A 17614-nucleotide genomic window follows, 5' to 3' on the forward strand; every position below is an offset into this window, starting at 1 on the left:
GCACATTTAAAGGATCAATTAAAGCTGTGTGTTACGAAGCTTGATCCAAATATACAATTACTGTCAAACAAAAAACAAAGCCAAATAAGTCACTAACTTAGTGAATAAAAAAATATTTTTAATTTTATTTTTTTATAATATTTTTATATTATTTTATATGTATATTATATTTGAAATTTTGTAGTATTATATTTTATTTTTTCTATATAATGCGATAAATTGTTAAATCTATAGAAAAACTTTCTTAGGTCAATCAGCTTATGCGGCCTCTCTTATTGCTGCCTAATTTAAATGTGGCCTCTAATGGTAAAAATGTTCCCCACCTCTGCTATATTGGAATCAAAATTCAGCCTTCCAACTTTAGAAACATGAATTATTATTTCATACCAATAGAATTAATTTTCAAAATGAACCTTTTTATCTGAAATAAGTAAAGTAAAAAGCTCTTGGGTTGTTATATTCTTTTTGTTTATCACACATTTTGTTTATTTTATGAATATGCAAGAATCTATTTTATCTTAGAAATTATATAACGAGAATCAAAAAATAGAATTTCTAAAGAAGATTAGCCTAAGTAATTATGAAATTTTTTCTAATAATTTCTGGAATATACCTCAGAAAAATCATAGTTTTGGATAAAGACAAATTTTTCAAATAGTATATCATCGTATTTTTCGTTTAAAAAATATCTGGTTGTACCTTTCATTTTAAAATGGTTGGAAGTAGGGAACATAATTTCACATTAAAGAATATGAATTTCAAATTTATTTCTTATCTACTTATAAACACTGAAATTCTCTCTTGAAAGCCTCTTGCTTACGTCAACTGGACAACACAACTTCCGATTCCGTGTTAGATTTCAAACAGTTAACTCACAACAACGACAAGTTTCTAAAATTCCTCAGTAAGTGGAATTATCCAAAGCTCAATTTTCTTAAGGTTAGTAATATTTTTTTGGAACTCGAATACAGTCCGCTTTTTCTTTCCCAAATTATACGCACACTGTGTATAGCAATAAGAATGATTCTAAAACGCAGCTATTTTACAAATTTTATATTTTTAGCTGTTATGCATTCATTTTTGTGAGAAAATATTTACATATTTCTCTGGTTAGCTTATCTTGTATGTACAAGAATGAAAACATACATTGTACGATGTAACTTGAACAGGAGTTTTTTTAAGATTAATATCCAACTGGAGTGAAAGTATATAGTTTTCATTTCAATATATTATCTCTGCAGGAATAAAAAGATCTTCTGAAATAAAATTTTACTTAACATAACAATAAATGACTTTAGAATGTTGCACCAAGAATCAAATTATTCCGCATTGAGCGACAACGTCACAGATGGTAATTGAGCTTGTGAAATTTCATATTCAGAATCTATGTAAGATGATACTTTCAACGAAAATGTGGATATAATATTTAGAGCATTTGGAATTAACTTCCGTTAAGATGTACCAAATATAGCCACTTTATTTAATCAACACCAATTAGAACAGATGTTTCATACTGGTACATTTTTCCTTCAATGCTGTTTCAGCTAGCGCAATAAGAAGCGATTCCGGTAGATATTTTCCAAAAAAATTTATCGCATACAAAGCATAATGACCCGGTTTACTGTATTGGTAAAGGATCCAGGACTTGGTCTTCTACAAATAGGAATAATGTCTTCTTACACGCTTACGTAGGCGGTAGATTCACGGAAGACTCTATATTGTACGATATCGTCCTGAACGCTGATTGTTTTACGTTTTTCTTTAAATTGTTTTTGTCACTGAGAAACTTGTGTATAAGATAACTTTTATAACCATAGACTCCTTCAATCAAGCTGAAACTTCTGTAACAGTATTCTCTTTTTCAACCAAGAACTTCTGATCTAATCAGTTGCTCTGTGTGACCTCGTAGCATTTTATGACGCATCACTAATGTATTTATTGATAATTGATAGTATCAACTGTTAGGATGAAAATTTACGAGTTCAGGTTGAAGAAAATACTAATAAAATCATAATTAAAAATGTCGCGATGTGCTCGCAGTGTTTTTGGAGCAGGATCAGTTTGATTATTCAATAGCTTGCTGAGTAGGTATATAGTGAAACAAAAGCATATTATTCAATGTTCATTTTATTATGAAAGCTATAAATAAACTAGAATACTGCACATCTATGTATTCGTAGGATAAAATCATTGATTAATTTTCTAGGAATAGTGCTGAAATTTACATATGATTACGATTTAAATATAGATGGGCTTTTTCGTTTTATACTATTACAAAATACTGATACTAGTTTAAAATAATGAGTCCTATTACTAACTGGATAAAAAAATAATTTAAACAAATAATAACTATTTATATTTACTTCGAATGTGTTCAGGATTGCTTCATTAACTGTAAAAGCGATATAAATTGAAAATTCATTGAAATATATACAAAGAGAAAAAATAACCTTCTTATTAACTACAGTACGAAACTACTTTCAACAAAACCACTTCATCAATGCTCAAAACCAGGACTGTCAAACTCGCTGCCTACGGACCGCATGCGGCTCGCAATTAATATTTTCGCTGGCTAGCCAATATATTAAAACACAATACTACATAAATTTATAATAAATTAGCAAACCGACGTGTGTACAGTTTTGAACATAATTTAAAGGTTTCAATCCTCTGGGAAACGAATTACGTTTATTTTCTAAATAAATATACGCTCAGTATACAAATGGAGGTGATTGAAAATCAGTGCTACTCAAATTTGAAGGCAAAGTGGGAGTAAGTTAGCTTGAAAAATATGCATAAGAACGTCATGATTTACAACTTTGTCCGTTATAACATCTCCGTTTAGATATCACGCAGTTTTCCAAGTTTGTATGTTGATTAAATTTAGTACAAAATACTGTGAATTTTGGTTTCCTACTTATACAAAACATTTCATTCCTCATAAATACTTTAGTATACAGAACAAAAATAATTTTTATAATTTCTAGTTTCGTTGATTATGATAACAAAAAATAAAATTAAGAAAATGCAGAAACTCATAAGAATTTTTCATGAATCAGTTCATAAGCAAATATCGGATTATTTATTTATTGTTTGGTGGTTTATATGACGAGAGCTTTCACTTTCTATTGAATATGTACTATTTACAATAAGCTGTCGTATCTGAATCTCACAATCCTGAACATATTGTCAAATAAAACACACACATATAAAAAGCGTTTTACAATTTTTATCCGATGGCTACAAAATACGTATTTGAAGTTTTACAAGAGAACAATTCTGTAGCTTGTGGACATAACTTTTCAAAAACTTCTGGTATCGCTTTACACGATACGATATTGTCATTGTCTTCACTCGTGACTTGATGAGTTTTTGGACAATTTTCTTTTAAATTGAAATTACATGTTGATATTTTGCAGAAGCTGTTCAAACCGGTCGGTTGAATCTGAAACAAATATGTAATTGCATTTTAAATATGAAATTAATAATAATTTTAACAAGCAAATTTCATCCATTATATACGAGGGCCGTTTATTGCAGCCTTCGAGATGCTATAAATAAAAAACAAGTTCATATAAAACAATAATACAATAATTTTGTTACCAAAAGATTGGTACACTTATTGTTACTTTTCGACAAGAGATTGAGACATTTGTGATATCTGTGGACAAACTTTTCAATACCCTCTTCAAAAAAAGTTGCCGCCAATGCAGCCTAACCGTTCAGTAAAAGTAGAGTACAAAACAGACTTTGAAACTTCTGAAAATTCTGTAGACAAAGCAGTAATGATAAATCTGCGGTTTTCTTTAATCATTCTGAAAAGTCGTTGAATCAGGTCATCTGAAACGACAAATTTGCATCCTTGGCTCCCTTCATCATGCACATCTTCACGGCCATCTTTATACTTTCTACACCATTCAGCCTGTAGAAAATTAATCACACTTTGTAATTCACACTTGGCGGGAGCATCAATAATGACGGATATTTTTACGTGGCTGTAACACAACGCCGACTGACGCCTGAGTATCAACAACGATGGAATGTGTAGTGCGAGAGCTTCGCAATCGCAAATTATATATATTTAAAGATATAGTACGCTAAATATTTACGTGAATGCGGTACATATAATATCAAAACACAGCGTGAAAAAACATAATTAATTAATACGCTAAAACTAAAATGTAAAGAATAAACGAAATACATTCAATATACACAAAACCCAGAAACGTAATCACAAGAAACTAAATCAAGAATATCTTACGACACAATATTTATCCAAGAAAGCTCTAGGACTCAACCTTATTAAACAAGAAATCCTTTGGCAGTTTCCGGAAAAAAGTTTTTATTTCCCGACCCAGCCGTTTACTTCTACCATGAACTGGAAATTAACAAGAATAACCATGATTTTAAAGCCAGGAATAGTACCTGAAAGCGCAAAGTGCTATTGACCAAAATCTTATATTTATACTATCAAATGAGAAGCAAACTCAATCACACCAATTAGTATTAGAAAAGTAATACTAAACAATTCAGAAAGTGCATAGAGTAGAGCAAATCAATGAAGACTTTGAAAGTAAAAAATATTGCTCTGCAGTATTCCTGGATATTGGTCAGGCTATTAACAAAATCTGAAAGGCCTCCTATTTGTGGCGACTACGGCAGATTCATCTAAAAATACATAATACAGATTGCTTGACAGGCGTGGATCGTTTTTCTCTTTGCCAGTAGCTATATCAATAATTAATCTGGAGACGATATGGTCACTCGCGCCTTCTGGGAACGCTGAATCAGCAACTATGAAACGCCACTGAAGTTAATTATGGTTAGGTTAGGCTATGGTTGGTTATCGACGACTCCTGTCGTCCATGGGTACCAGCAGCAGCTAAAAATCCGGAGCAGCAGCCAGTCGAGAACCAACCACAGCAGCTGTCCATAGTTGCTGCTCAAGCCTTCCCAGAAGGCGCGAGCGACCGTCTCGGCTTCATCCTTTAATCATAAGGGTAGCTACTGGGCAGTGAGAAAAATGATCTATTCAAGTCAAGCAGTGCCTATTATGTATTTTTAAATACGACGGAACATAGCGTTGTCGCTACATAATTATGTAAGCTAAAAGAGAACTTACCAACAAATTACTATAAAATCCTATATCAGCAAATTGTACACAAACATTGAACTAATCCACGTTGGCGTGGTCGAAAGAACCATATTAGACCCCATACTAGATCTAATATTTACAGCCAACCTACACACAAACATTAGCACGGCCACACACAAAAGTTTATGTATGATGCTTTTTTTATTTACCACATATTTATTATTTTTATGTGTTATCTGGACTAATATTGTTAGAGATCTGAACTGTGTAGAGATAATTTCACGCTCGATTAATAATCTAAGTAGTTAGGGCGTTTAAAGCTTTTCCTATGAACATAATTTTACAATTAATTATCATTAAAGGCTTTGTTCCCATCTCAAATAGTTTTAGTCGAGCCTATTCTACATTCATAAATAGATAATAGTCCCGCAAACCACAAAATAATTTCTGGTCAATTAATTCTAATTAAAATTAAATAATTAGTATGTAGTAGGTTCCGGAAGGATGGATGGGCGATATAAAAAAATTTGATTGTGTTAGAATAGAAAAATTAAAAACAGTTCTCAAGTCGCTTAATAATCTATTGAGTGATTGTTTAGATAATATAAAATATTACAAAAATAGAATAGAGAACGGTGGATTATAGGTCAACAGTCGTTATACACCTGACTTAAACAAATTAGATGTATAATGAGTGCTGACTTTCTCTATGCTGCTGAATATTTTGGTATTTTATATATTATCTAAGAAATTACTCAATAAATTATTGAGCGAGCTTGGGTGAGCCTGCTGAACCACTATTCCATTATCAACCTTATATGAATTATCAATAAAATCTAAAATTGATCGGTCTGAAATCACCATGAAAAATGCAACGCTACCTCCCGGACTATAATCTCTTCGCTTCCATCAAAGTTTATAATATATAACTTACTTTATCTTTACACTGTAAAAAATTGTTTTTATTATTCTCAAATCGTTTCAATTCACATACAGATTCCAAATATACGAAGGCATATCAGACATTTCATTTTTATGGAAATATAATGAGGTTTATTTCATACGGATCACCTTATATATATTTTGTTTTTGAAAACCTCCATAAATTTATTCAAGATGTAAGATTTCTTTGGGAAAGGAACCAATTATTTTTTGTCACTTGTTCCAGGGTATGGGTGATCCCTCTTTGCTAGTTTATGTTTCCATTAATACCTCACCTTATTTAAACAATATGAACTATTTTAATCCTAACATTTTCAATAACTGGATGAATGAAGTCATCATTTATTTCGAAATCATCATCAGACAAATTTTGAATCAACTGTGGATATATAAAATTCTTATGCTTCCAAATTTTCTTGCTTTTAGGTCTCTTCTGATTAGAAATTAGTTTCTTTTATAATTTAAAAGAAACTAGTTTCAAATCAGAAGAGATCTAAAGTCAAAAACATTTAGAAGCAGAAACATATGAAAAAGTCTAAGAAATTAAAGAAATTTATAAAATTCTTATTATACATTTTTGGGAAATGGGTGATTCCGTTCTAACTGTGATTTTTTGTATTCAAAATTTCAAGATTTTAAAATTTAACTTTTCTAACTTTTTTATGCATATTATTCATCTATTTTACTGTAAAAATAAAACTCTAAGAGGAATTTACTACAACTTCAAAGTATCACGAGCAAGACACAAATGTCGGATTTTGAGTTCCACGGTACTGACTCATTTATCCACGGTACTGACATGGTAACTTAAGATATTAAACAACAAGTGCATCAATTTTCCTCAGTTTGATCATAAACATTAGAATTTATAAGGTAATTAGTTTAAATCATTTGTTACGACAAAAAAAATTAATAATTTATCGGTAAATTCTAGGAATGGACATGACACGGTACTGACATTCAAGTGATGTAGTATAAGTTTTCTTTAAGTGGCAAGTTATATTGTATAAAAATAATGTTTAAATATCTTAAGAATTATTCAATTAACACAAAATTTTTATTAATTGATTATTAATTAATGACTAGTACAAAAAAACAATACAGGACATTGAATATCACAGTTATAATGGAATCACCCAAATATCAATGTCTAGTACTTAAACAAAGATCGTTTTGGAATATAACATTTTTTTACGCCCTGATTTTGTAAAATAGTTTATGACAGCAGTGTGAACAAAGTTTTCCACTAATTAGATTTTGCTATGGGATTTTGGTTAAGATATAGATTATCAAACATATTCATATTTGTTTTTAACTTCTACGTATATTACTATACCCTGATAACATTAAAATCTTCGTTTCCATCTTAGGAATTACTTCAACATTGTAATCTAGGAAGGAAAATATTATTCAATACAGAAAATCTCAGAATATAAATTCATTCCTCGAAGTGTGTGTTTTATTTTAATGAAATCCCTGAAGGTATCGATATTTTCAGATACTGGTGTAAAATTACATTGAAATTGTAACATTGATTCGTATAGAACATCAAATTATTTATTTTTCAATACGGATACATATTTAAATAGCTCACTAACTCTTCTTTTCATTCATTGCTTCGTTCCTCTGCTTTTAGATAGTTTTATCCCTGATATTTGATTTTGACATAATCCAAATAAACATTTCGTCACGTACTATCGACCAAACTCGTCGTTTACTAAATATGTCTCTCAAAAACCAACACTTTCCAGAAAGAACTTTTTTTCATCCCACATTACATATATGGTATTGTCATTTTTCTTCGGTGCTTATTGTCTTTTATAATAATTAGTCTATTTTTATGTAAGTACGTGAGAGAGTAATAAAACCTAATTCCTAATGTAAAACTTAGTACGTAGTACGTAGTATTATTACAGAATAATCTAAATATTTCTTTAAATTTTCAAGAGTTAATACTAGGTTCTCAAACTTTTATTAGTCTTTTAAAACTGTAACAGAAAAATGTTTGGAGTAGTCAAAAGTAGCTATATATTTTAAATAATTTCATTTAGTTAAAACTTGCGAGATGCAGTGTGAAAATTCGGTCCTTTAACAGTTCATGAGAAAACATTAATATTTAATTCTTTCAAATCATTTACGGACACAAATTTATGTAAAATTGTTGATAACATTAGTCATTACAGAAGAGAAATATGATGAGTTTCAAATAGCCCGTGAAGCTACAAGATAACCAAAGTCTCAAATTGAAAATCATTTGAGAGAAAGTCAAGAAAGTCCTACGGTAGACAAAGTTCTTGTCATTGTTTGAGATGATTAGAGGATTAACTGAAATGAGTCAAAGCTCACTATGAAAACAATTTTTTGCTGGAAAAAGTATCCCAGAAAGTCTATTTAAATAGAAAATAATGATATTGTAGTATAGAGAAGAAACTGATTGAGGCATGAGAGAAATGAGAAACCAAAGAAGAAATATTAATATTTTATTTAAATTAAACATGGATCAACGATAGATACAAAAAAGAATAAATGTGGAAGTAAAACAAGAAACAATTTTAAAGTACATAAACATAATGGAACGCTAATAGAATTCGAGGAAGTAGAAAATTTCATGTATTTGGGTGTACTACTGGGCGGATGTAATTTGGGCGCTAAAGGATTAATGTACTTTTTACAACATGTAAACTAGGCGCCAAGACCGAAGGGTCATTTTAATCCTATGTGTATTTTGGGCGCTAACCGAGTGAAGTACATGATTTATGAAATACAGTTATTTATTAAATCACCGACATTTATAATAAGATATATTTTTGTATTTTTAGATTTTCCTATAAGAGAAATGACCTATTATCACTTAAGGTCTGAAAAAGTTTACCGTTAGAGGGGGCTACTTTGCACTTTTTTTAAATGAAAAATCTGCCCTTAATAAAGCTTCCTCACAGCATTTTTGTAACACTCTACAGAATAAAGTAAATTTTATATTTCTTTATATTTTTATTTAGTACTTAAGTACATAATACATATAAAATAAGAGATTTACATAACCTAACCTAACCTAACCTACTCAAAAATCTATCAACTTTCCCTCTATTGGGTTATTTTATGACTCGACCTACCTGCACTTCTTAGCGCCGAAAATACATGTCGGATTATCTACCCTTCTTGGTCAGACAGGTAAAGAAGGATGGTTAGCGCCCAAATTACACCCGCCGGTACTACTAGATAATAAATGCCAAGAAAAAAAGGAAATCGAACTAAGAGTTACCAAAAGTAACAGCTGTGTAGGCAGTCTTGGAAGAATATTAACATTGAAAAAGATAACCAGATCTACGATAGATCGAATTTATAAGACAATGTTGACCTCTACCCGCATATACACCTGTAAAACTTGACAAGTAAAAATAAACAGAAGTTGGATAACTGGGAGAGCAGAATATTAAGAAGAATTTTTAGAGGAAAGCAGACAAAAAGATTACAGTGAGCAATGACAGGCTCTTCAAACGAGTGACATGGAAGATACCAGTGAGCAAGAGGAGAAGAGGTAGACCAAAAAAAACGGTGAAGAGAAGCGGTGGAAGATGACCTTAGAGAGAAAAACACCCAGAGCTGGAAAGAAAAAGCTACGGACCGAAAGAAGTAGAGAAAAATTACAAGGCTATCGACCTAAATGGTCTTTATATAGGCGTAAATAAATATGGATCAACGAGGGACATACAGCAGTTAAATTTTGGCAAGATTAAACAATTAAAAGTAGTAGACAGGCTTTTTTGAATAATTTATCAACTGGTTTAAATACACTAACAGAAAAGAGGCGCAGACTGTTAATAGTACGTATTGGAAGTTCAAACGGTTTTGGTTTTGACTTTTGAATCTACTCGTTCCGGTGACTACCTTGAGGACATAAATGTTGGTGTTTTTGAAGAATTATTCTAACAAATGATAGATATTCTTTCTCAAAACTGTATAATAGTAATGGATAATGCAGGTTATCTCTCGAGACTTTTAGAAAAATCGACCCAACCAAATAGTTAGAAAAAGATTTATAGAATTGGCTTAATCGAAGAATATCAATTTCCATCCCGGTTGAGCGTTAATATGAACGCTCCATCATTTGTTTTATTTATTACTCTCTCATCCATAAATATAAACTTTAATGGAAGTGTATAGTTTTCCACATCGTTTAGAGCTTTTCGTAATCCGGAATCCAGTGGCAATATTTGAAAACTTTAACACTTCTATAATGTTACAGTTTAAACGTGAGCTTAGAAGGGTTTAAGGTAATCCTGTTCTTCTTGCATGAAAAATGTTATTTGTATTTAAATTTATTGTTGAACTCAATCTTGGGGGTAGATGATAAAATCCTATTCCAAAAATCATAATTTTTTTCGAAATATTTCCAATATATGGCATAGAATCTCGAACAAAACATGTAGAGAAGAAAACTTTCCAATAAATTGGATAAGATTACTTTTATAGTCTTGCAGTAGAAACCGAAATATTGGAAAATAAAAAAATGTAGCTTTTATTTCTTTTTATTTACTCATATGTGCAAAGTTTGACTAGTAAACATCGAAATATTTTCAGCAAAAATTTTTTTTGTGCAATACTTGAACAGATCTATACAATTATTAAAAAATACGTCAAATCATAACTAAATGGAGTCAATCTTCACGGATAAATTCGAATTAAAAAATACGCTGATAACCCCCTAGTGTTAATGCGCATTATATAAGAAAAAAAATCGTTCTATTTGATTTAATTGCAAATTCATATATATTTTCTAAATATAAAACATGATTTATAATAAATATTGAAAAAAGTAATTACATCAGTTTACTGAATTTTTCAAACAGATATGCTTTCACGTTTTCTAACCTTTAGGAAAATTTCTAAACACATTTGAATTAATCTTTAAGAATATGACATTCTTTTACTTCATCACACTTGCTATTAAACTCGTAAAAAGTAGGTACTATCCACAGTTACCCCTCTAGCTTTGTAATATAATCTAGAAACATCAATTTTCTCCCTATATGGAAAATTGCTTCGTTTCCAAAATACTCATTAATAAAATTTTGTACTGCTAAGTAAACTTTTACCTTAATTGGTTTATTGTAACCATTTGCTACAGAAACACGATATTTGTCTTCCTTTGAATCGCCGCCGAAGTTGAGCTCGGCCACTGTGTAAGGAGAATTACATTTCTTGTATTGACAGTCCTCGGATCTTGCAAATATTTTTCCCGACCAAGTATCTTCAAGGATCACAGAAGCCTGAAAACATGAAAAATGACATGACATCTTCCTTCATACATTTTAAAGTCAAGGAATTTTTTGATATTGTTTTCAATATTTATTAATCTGTTACGGAATCTCATGAATGATAGAATAATGATCGAAATGAAGGTTATTTCTTCCAACTAGTCTTGTATTTTTTGACGAATTGGTTCTGATAAGGCGCAGATAACATCTTCATTTAAAATCCCACTTCATAGTAAAGAAAATACTGAGATAAAATTGAAGGACAATAGTAACTGATATAATTTAACAATATCAGCTTTAGTTGACTAGATTTCTTCAGAGACGCTGGATCGAAAACCTCATTAAACAAATATGAAACGAGATTAGGACAACGATAAGTGCTCAGACTAAGATGAAGGGATAATATCCTCAATGATTCAAATTCCCGTGGAATATATGACTAAAGAGGCGAAAAAAGCAAAATTGATGCAAATTTTTGTGCTTCTAGCAAAAAACCAATAACTTATGAAGCTAAAGGGAATATTTAGAATCAGCTCCCCGTATACTTAATTATTATTTCAATTCATTGTAAACATTACAAAACATTCTTGAGATAAACTGTCATGATGACGCATTGTAAAGAAAATAACTAACGACACTCAAAATCCGCGTTTTAGAGAACAGACAAAAGATTATGTAGATTCCCTCGAGTAAGCTCTGCAAATGATAATTTATCGTACCTCCTCGGCTATAAATTCTCTCATTCTTCCAAAGATTCTTTCACAATGTTCTTTTGAAATCTCTTCTACATAATTGTATTTATTAATTGACGTTGACGAATTTATTATAAATTTTTTTAGAATTTTTCACAACATTGTGGACGCACAACACGATTATTTCGTAGAAATACAAAACAAGCACCACACTAATTTGTCATGTTTACTTATGAGGTGAAAGTGGAGTGCTCAAGACAACTCAAACATTCAATTCACTTAGAACATTTTTGTCCCCTTAACATCAAATAACAATATAATGTCTATATTAACAAGACTATTACTTAATTTATCATTCTAATATATATTAAAAACATCCATATAAATACATTTTTTTATTTATTGTTAATCAATTATAGTTATCGAATCTGTTATCGTGTAGTTTCGTTACTGCTTCTAGAAATAACACTGTTAATTGGTACGGGAGCGGAAATAATTACTTCTATCCACGAAATCATTTTTTTGATTTTGCTAACAGAAAGTTAACGGATGGATCATTTTTCGGTAATCATTTCGAAGAAATGGCCAGACTCATTGTCGTCATGTAACAAATTCTTCCCTCTTAAGTCCGAGCATTTTTCCAAATAGTCAGTGAAGATTACTCCTTTTAAATCCCAAAAACTATAGTCGCTATCTCATTGTCAGAGTTTTTGCTTTTTTGGGATCACGTTTATCACACAAAGTATATTGCTTAGTTTGTATTCTTTTGCTTAGGTATAATGACTCTGATACGCATGTGAACATTTGCTTCGAAGCTTTATAAAGATGAGCCAAGTCTGAAGTATTCTCCTCAATGGGTAGTAATAATAAAATTAGAAATAAGAGAGCGTGAGTCATATTATCGCACGTGTGCAATATTTTCCCTCGTATATATAATGCTGATAACAAACCTTTTTATTTAATATACGAGGTATATCCACAGTGGAAAATTCGTTTTTATTTCTATCAACGGTATCGCTGCAATCGCATTTCTGATGAAGGTAAACAAAAACTTGTAACACGCATGTACAAAATTTCGGAAGCTGTGTGAAACATTAGTTTAACAGTTGTATACTTGTGTATTTTCTGTATTTGTACAGGTTTTTTGTGTAACCAAACGGAACTCACTTTGTGGATATTTTGACAAAGACCAAAAGAAAAACAAATAAAAAGTACTGAGAAGTAAAACGTTAAAAAATTATACCTCGTACTATACTATTCGTGGCAAAAACCTATAATAGTTGAAACCACTTTGACTATGCCAATTTTAGGAGTGTTTTAGGTAATTTTTCATTTAAGCAAGAATGTTTCATTTTCTTAAGGGAATAGAACATATCTAGAACACGCATAAAATTCTACATTCAATTAACAATTTATACCGACAAAGTAAAAACCCTAGAAATTTGGACGATTCTACATTTATCTCTATCATTGATATTTTGCTTAAACTGAAAAATCGAAGTGTTGAATCATTTATTATGACCTAACCTAACCTAACCAAAACTAGTTTCTTATAAATCGCTAAAAATACTTGAAGAAGCTCAAAAAGTAACTGCACACGTTAACGCATACGAACAATATGTTGAAATGCATATAAATGCAGATATCGTCTTTTTGAAAACACCTAATGTATTGGTTGATGAAAAACGTCATTTAGGCAAAAACCTGCACATATATTTCAGAGAGACTGCCCAACAAGTTGCAGTGAAATTTCTCGCTTCAAGAAACCAAAATTCTCGCATAGACCTGAACCAAACTTTTAGAAGAAACTTTATATGAAAAACATCAAAATTAATTTTGAGCATTTTATGGCGTGTTTTATAAGTTAAAAAGTTTCATAGAACATTTTTAAAGATTTAAAACAGTTGTATTATGAATTCAGATTATAGAGATTATATATAAATAAGATTTCACATTCGTAAACATTCACGAATGCCATAATATATAATGATTCATTGACGTTATCCAAAACTTTGTCAACCACTTCAAATAAAATATGTCTGAATTTTAATTGTAGATAATTCAATAATTTATGTTATTTTTATGATAACAGTTGGGTAATTATTTTAACAAACGCGTTTCAAAATGTATCTACCATTTGTCCTGGTGGAAGAGCAAAGCTGTCTTCATTCGTCATCTCTATCCAAAGTCCTTCAAGTCCAGTGTTTTTAATTTGAATCCCCTTGATATGTCTAGGGGGAAAAGCACTGACCACTTGTAACAGCGCACAAACAGCAAGCATAATTCTATACATTTTTGTAAACCGAAATTTGATCGCCGACTTATTTAAACGGTTACAGAGAACTTGTATTTTGAGAAGATTTCCTCTGCGCGGTTATATAAATTTCTCAACTACGTGTTTGACCGAAATAAATTAACCATTTTTATATTAATTGTAAACATGTTTGTAATCTTTTGTTGTCTTATTGATGCGGGTAGCAGGGGCGTATTCGGTACACATGAACTCAATAGTCAAGATAAAACTATTTAATCTTATCTATATTTTTCAAATATTTGTTGCGCTATAAGCGAATTTGCTAGTCTATTTGATAATTATTTGAATGTTTATTTCATAGCTTCATCGCAATAGCTATGATTTTCAAATTAATAAACAATTCATGGATTAGTGTTAGGGTGAATTAAGTGAGTTGATAATCTATGACTTTTTTATATCACTCTTACTCCAAACTTACCTTGCAGACATCTCAGCAGATGTGCACCGAGTGGATCGCACGCGGGATTCAAAACAATAGGCGGCCGGTCTCATCATTTAATACAATACCTAGCGAGTCGAAATTTGGTATTCTGAGGGACTAGTACGAAGTTGTGTCATAGGAATAATGATAATTTATCAAAGGCAGCGATGATGATGTTCAAATTTGATCCAGTTATTTCGGGAGATCTACAATACTTATTGCAACATTTTCAAAATGAGGTGATCAATATTTTCAGCGAACTATTCGTTATGAGACACATTTTGGGCGTTGACTGAAATGTTATTGTTTCTTGTAATTGAGCAGTTGTTAAATGTCCGAAATATAAACTTTACGTCTCTGTTAGAAGTTTAGTTTCAAGTATGGAAAATCTAAAAGAAAATGAACGACTTAAAACACTTTGCCATTTTTATCAGACAGAAAATCAGATAATGCCAAAAAAGAGAGATTTGGTTGAAACGGCTCACGGATAACTGGGAGACATTTAGCGAAAATTGATCAGAAAATCGATAAGAAATATGTAAGCAAAATTCTAAAGGAACAGAATGTAGTCCAAAAATCAAACCAAATGGAACAAAAAGAAGTCTCAGTAAAAATGTGTTTTCTCTCGCTAAAGGGTTTGTAAGTCGTTATCTAGAATGAGTCATATTTTACTATTGGCTGGAGTAACAATAATAAAACTTATTATTTTCAGAGTGGCGAAGAAGTCAATTCAGAAGTGTATTTCTAAAGACACAATAAATCAACTCGAACGTGTCGGTATGGTTGGAGATATCTTCTCGTGGTCATTCATCAGCATACATATCTCCTTCTGGAAATTCTGTAACTGCAAAAATATATGAAAAAGAGTGTGTTAGGTCTAGATCAATACAGTTCGTGAAACAGCATCCTAAAGGAAATTTTATGTTCAAGACGGATATTGCAACTGCTCATTATGCAAAGAACGTTATGTAAGAATGTCCCTAATGTGCCTCAGCTGAGGCCAATTGAACGTTTTTGGCCAAATTTGAAAAGAAACGTATATTCTGAAGGTTGGGAAGTAACTACACATAAAGAATTAAAAGAGATAATTTTATAGAAACTCCAGCAAACGCCAGATTCAGTATTTCATAATTTAATGCAGTATTTAAAAACAAAAATTAGGAAAGCGAGCCGACTAGGTGCTGATTGAGTTATATAGAATGTGTGAAATTATAGTGTAGTTACGAAAAACAAATAACGTTTGTAATTAGATATGCGAACACAACTGATGGTAAGATAGTGTAATTTTTCGTAGTCTCCAGCTCGTTAAAGATATAAGGGGCCACGGCTACGACCATGAATCGAACATGAAAAGGAAAAAAGAGCTTCAACGAATTCTAGATATCATTTCTAGAGCATTAAGCGTGTCGTATCAGGCTCATAGATTAAATCTCATCGTTAATAACGGTGTCAGCTTTAGATGTGAAATGTATAATGTTTTTTATCTGACATAAGAGATTTATATTTACTTTTATGCATTCCCTTATCGATGGGCATGTAGCAAAAACATGTGAAATATCTAAAATTGCATTAAAAGCCTTCATTAAATATCGCACCACAGACATGAGAACTAAAATGAGTGCTATCAATAATACGAATCTAGAAACATTCAAATTTTTTCTTCAGTTTTAATCTGTTTCGAAGGCAATGATGATGAACTAGTTTCAAATTCCTTCCAGTTGTTCAGGACAGCAATAGATCTCATGATTCACCTTGTTATTTGGGTGCTATTCAATGGTATCTATGTGCGAGCTTCGTAACATTTTTATTAATTTTAGAGCCTGCATAGACTTAGACATTGATTTGCAGGTACAGCAACAGATATAGACGTCTTTTCTTTGTCAAAAACAAATAAGTCATGTCGCCATAAAAGCGATTAACAAATAAATAATCCAGTTCAATCAATTGAATTAGCAAAAAAATAGAGCTAAGATCATTTTCACTAGGCACGATTGCTTTTATAGAGGATAATCATTCAAAGCAGAATTGAGCCAACGAAGACTTTTGGTTCCATAGATAAGAAGGTTAAATACGGAAAATAATAATTTTTGTGCATTTCGACGGGGATTCCCCCGAAACAATATAAATATTATTAGGGTGTAGTACATGTACAGTTTCCATGTTCTTAATATCTGATTTTTCATTTTTTAATATTCGAATTTTCAAAGTAGTAAATATCTTAAGATATGGAAATTTATTCTTTTTCTTCATAGCTACATACCTGCATTAAGGACATGGGTAGATTTCTGACTTTAAACATACTTGATTCGTTCAATTATCCACCTCGCACAACTAAAGTTGAAATAGACATTTCTCTGAATGGTACAGTGTAGGTAAGTATGGATCTACTCGCGAAAGTAAAAATATTTGGTCTGATCTATTCTTTATACATGAATTAGCTTATTTATGCTTTGGTTTCTCTTATTTATATGAGTACGGCTCTGATCCCATTATAGTAACATTAATTTAAGATAGAGTAACAGGCTACGCATTACACAACATTGTGACATGTTTTCTCGGAACGTCGATTGACCCAAGATTCATTTTAGATATATCGTGCGACATTGTCCAACGTCCAAACAACTGTTCTAGGAATTACTCAACAAATTAATTATATGGTAACTGAAGGTTACGTTCCTGACCCCTACTTCGTAGTAAAAGTATCATATGAGAAAGTTTCTGTCGAGAACACGTGTAATATCTGAAATTAGTTTTCTCTCTATCAATTAGAGATTTGGCTGTTTTTACCATGTTCTTCCTCAATATCTTATACAATCGTGTTGAACATTCCTCCATTTCGAAAACCATTTTTAATCACATATTGATTTTCACTAATTCCTTTGCGCCTTTTTT

The 17614-nt window shown here is 31.1% G+C and overlaps 2 protein-coding genes across 9 annotated transcripts in view; one reads left to right on the forward strand and one right to left on the reverse strand.

Moving 5' to 3' along the window:
• LOC130898064 (uncharacterized) overlaps positions 1 to 17614 on the forward strand; it is a 299991-nt gene that overhangs the window by 111906 nt on the left and 170471 nt on the right. The window lies entirely within an intron of this gene.
• Positions 2056 to 14501, reverse strand: LOC130898065 (uncharacterized). Its single transcript, XM_057807108.1, has 3 exons — positions 14122 to 14501; positions 11134 to 11307; positions 2056 to 3445 (listed from the first exon to the last, which is right to left on the reverse strand). The coding sequence occupies exons 1-3, from the start codon at positions 14278 to 14280 to the stop codon at positions 3230 to 3232; spliced, it is 549 nt and encodes a 182-aa protein (XP_057663091.1). The 5' UTR covers positions 14281 to 14501; the 3' UTR covers positions 2056 to 3229.

Source organism: Diorhabda carinulata, chromosome 9 (genome assembly GCF_026250575.1).
Source record: "Diorhabda carinulata isolate Delta chromosome 9, icDioCari1.1, whole genome shotgun sequence".
Classification (NCBI taxonomy): domain Eukaryota; kingdom Metazoa; phylum Arthropoda; class Insecta; order Coleoptera; family Chrysomelidae; genus Diorhabda; species Diorhabda carinulata.

Bases quoted from the DNA above. Each gene is read 5' to 3' on its own strand.
- LOC130898065 (XM_057807108.1), bottom strand. From the start codon at position 14,280: ATGTATAGAATTATGCTTGCTGTTTGTGCGCTGTTACAAGTGGTCAGT. The intron at 11,308-14,121 runs GTAGATACATTT...TCATGTTTTCAG, and splicing joins CTCTTCCACCAGGACAAATG to GCTTCTGTGATCCTTGAAGA. The intron at 3,446-11,133 runs GTAAAAGTTTAC...TATTTGTTTCAG, and splicing joins GTTACAATAAACCAATTAAG to ATTCAACCGACCGGTTTGAA.